A 10,275-nucleotide genomic window follows, 5' to 3' on the forward strand; every position below is an offset into this window, starting at 1 on the left:
CATTATGGAAAATCGAGTCTGGACCAGACAAACCATGAACATCAATCCACGCACTTTGGGACGGAAGAAAAAGACATTTAGCCCCGGGAATATTAACACCGGATCCCTTAAGCGTGGAAAGGATTAATAGCACGATCGGGCCATGAATATGAATATATGTATTGTAGAATCGATCGAACAGCTTGTCTGAGTAGGAGTTTCGGATACGAGTTACAGTCAAAATGTCATGCGGTCTGGCGAACCGCAGAGCAGAGTGCTATGTGCGGCATGCGTGTGTTCAAATGTTCAAACAGTATTCAAATGTGTCAATTATGTACATGCATGACGTTCTTATGAAATGGAGATGAACATGACCGAAAGAGTAAGATAGTTAAGTTTTACGCCGCACTCAGCAATACTCCAGCTCTGTGGAGTAGTACTGTAAATAATCGAGTTTGGACCAGACAATCCATTGATACCAATAGGAGCATGACAACTGACACGTGTCAACCAAGTCAGCGAGCCTGGCCACCCAGTCCCGTTAGTCACCTCTTACACGAAACAAAGTCGCCTTTTATGGCAAGCATGGGTTCCTGAAGGCCTACTCTGCCCTGGATCTTCAGGGGTCTGACCTTAAACAGTTCTCATTGACAGCAGTGTAATTCACGCGGTACGTTAATATTCTTTGGAATATTCCATAGAATGTGTCTCGCTTGTGATTTAGTTTGTATTGGATCAAAGTTTTCATAAGGATTGTTGCGGAATGATTTCAAATCAAACAACAAATGACTTCAACTTCATAAACCACGATTAACTTTATGATCTCTTACAATTCAAGTTAATGCACTCAAGCTTCAAATATTTTACGAACGTTTCCCAAAGACCGTGAAAGTGTTTATAAAGTGAGTTTGCTTTTACACCGCTTTTAGCGATATCACGTCAGGGAACACCAGAAATGGGTTTCACACATTGCACCAATGTGGGAATTGAATCAGGGTGTTCAACGTGAAGGGTGAACGCTTTAACCACTGGACTACCACACTCATTGACTCCTTTGTTCTTCCATGCGAATTACCCACTTGCGTAGATCGATGGGCTTGCTGCTGATCACTTGATTGCCTGGTCCAAACTCTATTATTTGCAAGCTGCCGCCATATAATTGGAATATTGGCGAGTGCGGCGATAAACAAGCGAAAGCGGGACATAACTTTGTATCTGCCTTAGTTACATTCCTTGCACACAGATGGTCTCTCGAGGATTATTGTTTAATACAACTACTGCCCGTCACGCTCTAGCAGTCCAGTGTTCCCATGGCGACAGCTGTTGTGTAGCTATTATCACTGGATTGACAGATGGATGATTAATTACGAGTCTTCTTGATACCAAAGCAGCTTAAGTACTAGTAATTAAGTTATTAAGTAATTAAGTAAGTTCATTATTGTGCATCATGACATCGCTACTTGGACTCATGCCTTTCGACCTAGACTAACATCTATAATCTCTGAGATGGACACACTTCACTGAAAAAACCCAAACAAAACAGTTCCTACATTATATTCATGAAAGATAAGAAAAACGAGTCCAGAGACGTCTTCACCTTCGGAAATTATGGGAATGTAGACTTCTATATGCTTTCTGGATGTGTTTGTTTCAGGGTCTGTAAGGCAGGTTACTTTCGGCCATGAGAACCAGTTAACACATGTTCACTTGCAAAGACCGCCGGTTGTCCAACTTACATTTTGCGGAAGATTGATTGCTGAACCTTTTTTTCTGGAAGATGATTGGGATTGGCTGCTGAACATTTTTGCGGGAGATGAGTGGGATTGATTGCTGAACATTTCTTTTGGCAGATAAGAGGGATTGATTGCTGAACATTTTTTGTGGAAGATGAGTGTGATTGATTGCTCAACGGTTTTGTGAAAGATGAGTGTGATTGATGACTGCGTTTAAGAGCTGCCGATTAGGTGCATCATTGATTTGAGAGTGTGAGTTCATATCTCGGATGGGACTCGGCAAAAGCATTATAATCCTACTTTACTGAGGAAGTTTAATGTCATAACACATGTTACAATTAACAATTCTCTAAATACCATTGTGTATTCATAATAACTTTTCTTGCAAAAGGGTCGGCAGGGTAAACAAGTGGTTAACGCGTTCGTTCGTCAGACCTTAAGACCGGGTTTGAGTCCCTACATGTACACAAACCTTGAAACACATTTGTGATGTCCCCTGCCGTGACATTGCTGGAATATTGCTAAAAGCAGTTATACCTTTACCCACTCAATCTGTAACATTTTATTGCTTATTCTATGAGCGACGCGTGTGTGTGTGCTTGCGTGTTGTAGTTCGGACACTTGCATGTGATCTGTTTTTTCTTGAGTGGAGGCTTCAATAACCAATTCTTGTCAGAAGAGACCGGTGATGGGAGAAGCTGATTGGTGGACAGGCTTGACTTGATCGATGCCCATTATGGAAATCACTTGATTGTCTGGTCACGATTATTTATATATCTCAGTGTGGTACTGATAAACAGATGCTCTTCCTCGCCGAAAAATGGTAGTGTAACGATGTATATTATTGCATCAGGAGCCATATAAAAACTAAGTCATAATCTTGTCCCTTGACCCTCGCTGGCAAAAATAACAATCTGCCCCGATATGTCGGTAAATAGGCACATGTCTATATGTTATACGTATGTCCTGGGAGAGGAAATACGAGGCATGACATGAAATGGTAGGAATGGAGGCTGTCGGTGATCGTAATGATAAAAGTGAACATCGACAGACTGTACACGCATGCACCACCCCCACTCAGCTCCCCCTCCCCCTTCTCTCAGCCTTTGCACACAAATGCAGGCTCTTGATCCAAAACACGTTCTTAGATCTATTTCATTCGCAAGTCTATGATAAACTACAGATTTACGACAGGTCGAAATGCTACAAACGGTTTGTTCGATACACAAACTACGTCGGTAAGGCATAACGCAACTTTTCCCACCACTAATGTCTGAACTGATGGCGATGGACAAAAGAACGTGGATAATTATCACAATATGTACCATGTGGTATTTAATTACCCAGTAATGGTAACCTATATAAATGATGCCGAAACAGCACCCGGCAACAGAGGCTGATTGACAGCGAACTGATAGACTTTGATTTCGTCCGATCTCATTACCACAATGTCCAATCTAGAAGAAGTCAAGAAAGAGATAGCCGAATACGATTACGTCCGGCTATCCCTTTGCGACCTAAACGGCACGTATCGCGGTCAGCTGGTGGCCGGACGACACGCGGCTAGTTACTTGGAGAACGGGCTAGGGATGTTTGAAGGTAAGTCAGTTACATGTATGTGTACAATAGTGGGTAAGCTAATGCTTAAAGCGTGGTAGGCTATTGGTTAAAGCGATTGCTCGTCACACCGAAGAACCGGGGTTGAATATTCTCGAATATTTACAGACTGAGCGAGGTGTAATGCTAAACTTACTCACTCTTACCGCAATGAACAGAAAGCAAATAAGCAGTTAGTCCCTGTTCTGTTCTGTCAGAGATTCAAAATAAATGAACCGATTATATAAGTTGCCTTACTTGCGACTGACAGGGAATAATATTCGGATTTACTTGATTTGAGGTTTCAGCGCCAACCACGCACACCGGACAGTGGGGTAGCCTTGTGGTTAAAGCGTTCGCTCGTCAAAGTGTGGTGTAGCAAATGACTCTTGATCCAGTAAACATTTATGGTGCTTTTAGTTTTTCAGTTACAAAGAGTGAATGAGGTTACATGTACGCTGCTTTTAGCAATATACCAGTTATATCACAGTGCGGGACCTCACTTCATGGGGGATCAAACTCGGGAATCAAACCTCAGGGTGACGAGCGAAAGCTTTAACCAAAACGCTACCCTACCGCCCTAGATACAAAGAAGCGCATATACTCATCATCAAAACTATCTCGTTTCAGGGTTCTTGTTAGCTGGTCCAAGAACAGAAAAGGTTTTAGTGGATGATCCCAGGAACAACAACGCTGGCAACATGCTGTGTTTTCCCGACGCTCACACGCTGAGGCCGGTCCCATGGGTTGGTGATGGGGTCAAGGTCGGTGAAATGTTGTGCGAACCTCGATGGAAGAAAGGCGGTCTTCCGCAGGAAGCGTGTCCGCGATACGTTGCTAGAAAACAGCTGAACAGGTTGGACGAACTTGGATACAAATTGTATTCTGGGTATGAAATTGAATTTAGAATGGTGAATAAGGAAACAATGGACCCAGTGTTTGATGGCGAAGAAGCATACTGTCAAAGGACTCTGAACAAATATGCCGACATTTTACTTCATTTTGACAAAAACTTCAGAAGATCGAACATCGATGTTGAACGGTACCACCCGGAATTTGGTCCTGGGATGTTTGAAGCAGTCACAAGACCGAAATATGGCATTGAGAGCCCGGATATGGTGTTGAACCTGAAACAAGGTCTCATGGAAATGTCAGATTCGAAAAGTGCCACTGTCACTGTCACGTTCATGTCAAAGCCAGACAACGATGAAACACCCACTGGAATCGGAGCTCATTTTAATTTTTCTCTCTGGAACAAATCTGGAGACAGCCTTTTCTATGATGCTGACACTCCTGATAATCTATCTGTTGTTGCCAAACAGTGGATTGCTGGCATTATGAAGCACAGTAGAGCCCTGTGCGCTTTTTCCAGTCCCACCGTTAACTGCTACAGGCGGATTCATCAGTCGTACTTCCCTTCAGCTATAACCTGGGGTATAGAAGATCGTGGAGCATGTTTCCGAATCAAGAATGACGGTCCGTCGAGTACATACATCGAGAACAGACTACCCAGCGGGAAATGCAATCCTTACCTCGTCTTAGCGTCTACCATTGCTGCTGGACTGGATGGTGTCATGAACAACCTGGAGTGCCCATCCCCGGGGCCGAGGGAGAACGCCGAGACGCTCCCCAGCTCTCTGTCTGAAGCTCTGGAGGAGCTGGAACAGGATGAGGCTTTGGTGGATGCTCTGGGCAGCGAGCTAGTCACGTGGTTTGTGAAATGCAAAAGGGATGGAGAGATTGCCAAGTATAAATACTTAACGACTGACGAGGAACGATTCGGTTTGGAAAAAAAGGTTTATTTCTTGTAAATATCGTCAGAAATGTTTTGAAAGTTCACATGTTGTTATTGCTTTATATGGGAAAATAGTGGAACAACACGGTTTATTATAAGATGGTATATTTTGTATTGTTTCAGTCAGCAATACAACCTCCTTTGTAACATTTGTTACAATTTCAAAACTAAATGACAAATAAACACTCCTGGTCATATGCAGCAAGCAGTCTGGACCGAACGGAGGAACCAAAGAGGTCCTAACGTTAGCACTCGTGACGATCCGGGTTAGAACTGGTCTTCAGCAACCCATACTTGTTGGAAGCGGCTAACGGGTCTGGGTGGTCAGGCTCGCTGACTTGCTTGACACTTAACATCGAATCTCAAGTGCGTAGTTAGATACTCATGCTGTTGATCACTGGCTTGTCTGGTACAGACCGCCGTCATATTGAATATCGCGTGAGTGCAGCGTTAAACAACAGGCAGACGTTTTGCACTTACCATAAACTGAATCTGAATGAGGCATTTTAGTTGTTGTTGTTTTTTTACGGATGAATGTATTCTTGTAGCTTCACCACAACATAGGAAACTGGTTTGTCATGCAAAAAACGGCATCAAAGTATATACTCTCTCTGACGGGGTCCTAACGCTTTATCCTTTTATAGGTTGAATCTCTTGGCAATCGGTTTCTTAAACTAGTATAAAGTATGAGGAGGAACACGTTTTATGGCTAGACAACTTCTGTATTGCAATAGATGCGACGTCTCACTGTAAGCCATAACACCTTGAACAAGCAAAGCATACTGCATGCTGTTGTTCACACTGGCCCAGACTCGATTCATTACAGATCGTCGCAATATAGCTGGAATATTGCCGAGTTAGGCCAAACCAGCTAACGTTAGCATTACGTCCAATGACAGAAACCACATCACCTCTGTGCCGCGAAGAGATGTTGCATCCGATGCGTTTTGTTAGCATAGGAGCGGTAAAGTGTCCTAGATATAAACCTGAAGTGTGCTTCTCACTATTTGACATCGCATGTTTTCACGGAATAACCGCATTTGAGGTTTTTGTTTTGTTAGTAAGACATCTTCCCAGGTCCTTTTTTTCGTTAGTAACAACTCGTCAAAGGTTTTACTTTTCGTAATTATCTTTTCCTGACTCTTTTTCAACATCAACATTCAAATGATATATGAGTGTTTGAAATCAATTGACAAATATCGTTTGATATCAAATGAAAAGTGCAAATGTTTACCCTAGGGAGATTGTAAGAGCAACTCTCACATGTGTGGGCAGACACTCTACAACACATTCACTGGGCCCATGGAAGTTGGGTTGAATTATCTTTTTTGTAGTCATACTGTCATTAAATTGATTTTACTTGCGCTTCAGTTATTGCTATGTAGCTTCATTAAACAATGTTAAATGATCATCTACATTGTAATTATCTATCACGGTATATGTTAGATAAAACGCTTCTCGGTTTTGGTGGCCCCTCGGTATTTCCCTCCCCATCCTGTTTTACACTGTCTACCAAAACCTCAGAGACATGTTTTCCCCTATACTTACAGCGTTCGCTTGTCACGCCAAAAGCACAGATTCCCCAACATTGGTACTTATAAACCAAACGAACCATTCATCAACAACTTCATACTCATGATGTTTGATTGGCATTCTAGAAGTTGGTGGTATAGACCAAACCGTTTCGATGATCAACGTCTGTATTTATGCATGGAAGTGGTATAAGTATAATGGATAAGAATGGCTGGAAAAGGTTATTTTTTGTTGTTGTCACCTTGAAAGAAATGTTGCCAGAATGAACAACCAACCAAATGAACCTATGAGTAAATGGTCACCATTATTTATAGTGTGGACAGATAGTATATAGTATGTCAGGACTCTGCAACACGTACAATCATGTATGATGTATGGTCTCTGTGTAGCAATGTATGAATGTTCCTACTAGTGTGAATAAAAGCATTGGAAACACATGTCATCTGGTATGGAAACATCTGCTTTTACCTCTCTGGGCAGATCCATTACCCACTGCACCACAGAGGCGGTGAGTTCAAAGAATTAGAAACATTTCCGAAATTTCCGACGTTCCGAAGTCCCCCCAAACATGTTTTAAGGCCAAAACGGCGCCATGTTGTACGTGTACTCTTTTCAGGACGATCACATATTTCAAATATCCTTCCATACTCTAACAAATGCTTGTCGTTGTAACCACTTTATCACAGGACCTGAAGTGCTTAGCCCGCCCTGCAGTTTTAAAACCCTAAATAAGCAAGTCTAGATTCCCTCAGGTTCTGAATCTCACATCTCACTGGGGCTCCTTTTCAATTTAAATGTGATTATTTGTTACCATTTAAATTATGTACATTCAGAGACAAGCCGTTAGTCAACCTTATTCCCCGAGAAGTTCCGAGGAGATTTTGAATGCTGTCTTTCTGACAGATTAGCATCACATCCCGAGATTTGATTTTACGTTATTCTTTCTTCTTTATAGAGATCACTGAAATGATAAGTTAAATTTGATCGGCGTTGTTTATAGTTAAATATCAAATTACAAAAGAAATATCAAATTACAAAACGGATTTTAATCGGAAGTATATTCCCGATCCTGAGATTCGGTTATTTGCTATTTATGTGTAGATCTATATATAGGACACACCTTGACAGTAATATGGTTGTAACCCAGGTTGAATTTGAAATAACTATCCTTGATTACAACAATATTTTCCAAAACAGGGAGCATAATCAATTATTGGACCCCACGAGTGAATGAAAACTCGTATGCGCTGAAGCTCCAAAGTCACTGAAGCGGAACTTATCACCAAGGTGAAACAGCGTTTGTATACAGAAGTTTGATATCGCGCGCTTTTGGCATGCCGGGAAGTTAAAACCCCCTAAAGAGTACACCTGCCTCAGCCAGTCATCATACAACAATTAACCAATAGAATTGCTTCTCTTAGCACGGCCCAGTTGCCATGGGATTATTACCTGAGTGTTGCTCCGGAGCGTATATATTGACCTGCCGTTGAAATTGTGACATATTGCAAATCACTTCACGATAAACATTGGAATCAGTTTGAACATAGCATAAAACGTAAGTATACATATTCTCTCTCCCATTTTCTGTTCTGAATAGTTAAACTATTCTGTTGCATAAAAAGCGTAAACTTTAGTGTCTGATGTATTTTTTTAAAAACTGATATCAGTCGTTGCAAATTTAGCGGTGGTTTTGGTAGCTCAGTGGCAAAAGCGTTCGCTCGTCACGCGGATGTCTGGGTTCTATTCACCACATAGATGTAATGTGTGAAGTCTGTTTCTGACGTCCCCCGCTGTGATATTGCTGAAAGCGGAGTACACTCTCTCTCTCACGGGAACGTGTTGCAGCGGAGGTAGCCTAGTAGTTAGGCTGTTCGCTCGTCACGCCGTAGACCCGTGTTCGATTCCCCCACATGGGCTCAGTGTGTGAAGTCTATTTCTGGTGTCCTCCTCCGTGATATCGCTGGAATATTGCTAAAAGCGGTGGAAAACCATATTCACTCACAAATTCACTCAGAAACTCACTCAAGGGAACGACTGCGGTTCCACCACCAGACCGCGTGGTAAGCCTCTAGAAACCAATGACAAGGAGTTGTTATTTACGAGTAGTACCAGTGTAAATAAGGGAGTGCTACTATGTGGACAAATATGACTGAGAGATATTTATGATATGACTAAGCAGTGTTTGTTTATCTACTCGAATTAGATGCGTAGATCGATCCTCATTCTGTTGATCACTGGATTGTCTGGCAAAGACTCGGTTATTTACAGACCGCCGTCATATAGCTGAAATACATTGTATTTGTGAGCGCGGCGTTAACAAAATTTGTTTGTATCTATAAACATACGTATTGTAAACATGGCAACAACAATAGCAATATCAATGACCAAAACATTTTTTTAGTTTAGTGGTTAAAGTGTTGACCCATCATGCCAGGTTCGATTCCCCACATGTGTTCAATGTGTGAATGAAACCCATTTATAGTGTCCCGCCGCCATATTGCTAAACTCACCATAGAACTAAATTTACTCATTCACACACACATTGGTTTTCAAACTGAACGCAAGTTTTATTCGTTTTTATACAAGAACTTTTAAAATGTTTTTGTTCTTCAGAACACCATGTCTGAGAGGAAAGCCGTCATCAAGAATGCTGACATGAGCGAGGACATGCAGCAAGATGCTGTAGACTGCGCCACACAAGCCCTTGAAAAATACAACATTGAGAAGGACATTGCTGCGTACATCAAGAAGGAGTTCGACAAGAAGTACAACCCCACATGGCATTGTATTGTCGGACGCAACTTTGGCAGCTACGTCACCCACGAGACCAAACACTTCATCTACTTCTATCTGGGACAGGTGGCCGTTCTCCTCTTCAAATCAGGATAATCTTGTTTCCTACGCAATGCCATGAATATAAACTCCTCGTACCGTCTGACCTCTAATAATATGTAGCAACCCTCCCATAACCGAAAATAGGGAGCATTACCCCAATAAGTAAAACAGTCTTAAAGTGTGTGGAACAACATGGGTTTCAATACAATGCCCGAAGCATGAAACCGATCTGGTATTTACAGTGCGATCGTTCGTTCAACATGGCGTGTGACCGGAAGTGGATGAAAGAAGATAGATCAGGACGTTGGAATGTGACTTTCATGCAGAGCATGCTGTCCTTGACGTGCAAGAAAACACGTGCCAGTACAAGTCATTGATTTATTTTGTCATGTTTTCTTCTACTGCCACTGAACATTTATAATGATGTAAAGAAGGGATGTACATCAATGAATTCCACCTTTTGTATGATTTACGTGGAATATATCTGAAGCATTATATGATATGTTTTTACCTATTTATTATGTGTTGACCAATAAAAAATGCGACATAACTGTCTACTGTATGAAAATCTAGCCTAGCGGTTAAAGCGTTCGCTCGACACACCGAAGGCACGGGTTCGATTTCTCAATTTGCAATTGTGAAGCTCATTTCTGAAGCACCCCGCTGTAATTTTGCTGGAACACTGCTAAAGTCGACGTAAAACCAGACTCACTTTAAATCCATGCAGATTTCACTCTCCTGGTGTGATTTGTTTTCTTGTGTGTGAATGGTGTCCGGGTGCCCTAGGGCTATAAGTGGTTATGA

The 10,275-nt window shown here is 41.9% G+C and overlaps 2 protein-coding genes across 2 annotated transcripts; both read left to right on the forward strand.

Moving 5' to 3' along the window:
* The first annotated feature begins 3,160 nt into the window (after nucleotides 1-3,160).
* LOC137283250 (glutamine synthetase-like) lies at nucleotides 3,161-5,119 on the forward strand. The gene is made up of 2 exons (XM_067814679.1): nucleotides 3,161-3,311; nucleotides 3,939-5,119. Exons 1-2 carry the CDS (start codon nucleotides 3,161-3,163, stop codon nucleotides 5,117-5,119), a joined length of 1,332 nt encoding a protein of 443 aa, XP_067670780.1.
* Nucleotides 5,120-8,106: 2,987 nt separating this feature from the next.
* On the forward strand, nucleotides 8,107-10,021 carry LOC137283259 (dynein light chain 2, cytoplasmic). Its single transcript, XM_067814686.1, has 2 exons — nucleotides 8,107-8,191; nucleotides 9,250-10,021. Exon 2 carries the CDS (start codon nucleotides 9,256-9,258, stop codon nucleotides 9,523-9,525), a length of 270 nt encoding a protein of 89 aa, XP_067670787.1. The 5' UTR covers nucleotides 8,107-8,191; nucleotides 9,250-9,255; the 3' UTR covers nucleotides 9,526-10,021.
* Nucleotides 10,022-10,275: the final 254 nt, after the last annotated feature.

The sequence above is a fragment of the Haliotis asinina genome, chromosome 1 (genome assembly GCF_037392515.1).
Source record: "Haliotis asinina isolate JCU_RB_2024 chromosome 1, JCU_Hal_asi_v2, whole genome shotgun sequence".
Taxonomy (NCBI): Eukaryota; Metazoa; Mollusca; class Gastropoda; order Lepetellida; family Haliotidae; genus Haliotis; species Haliotis asinina.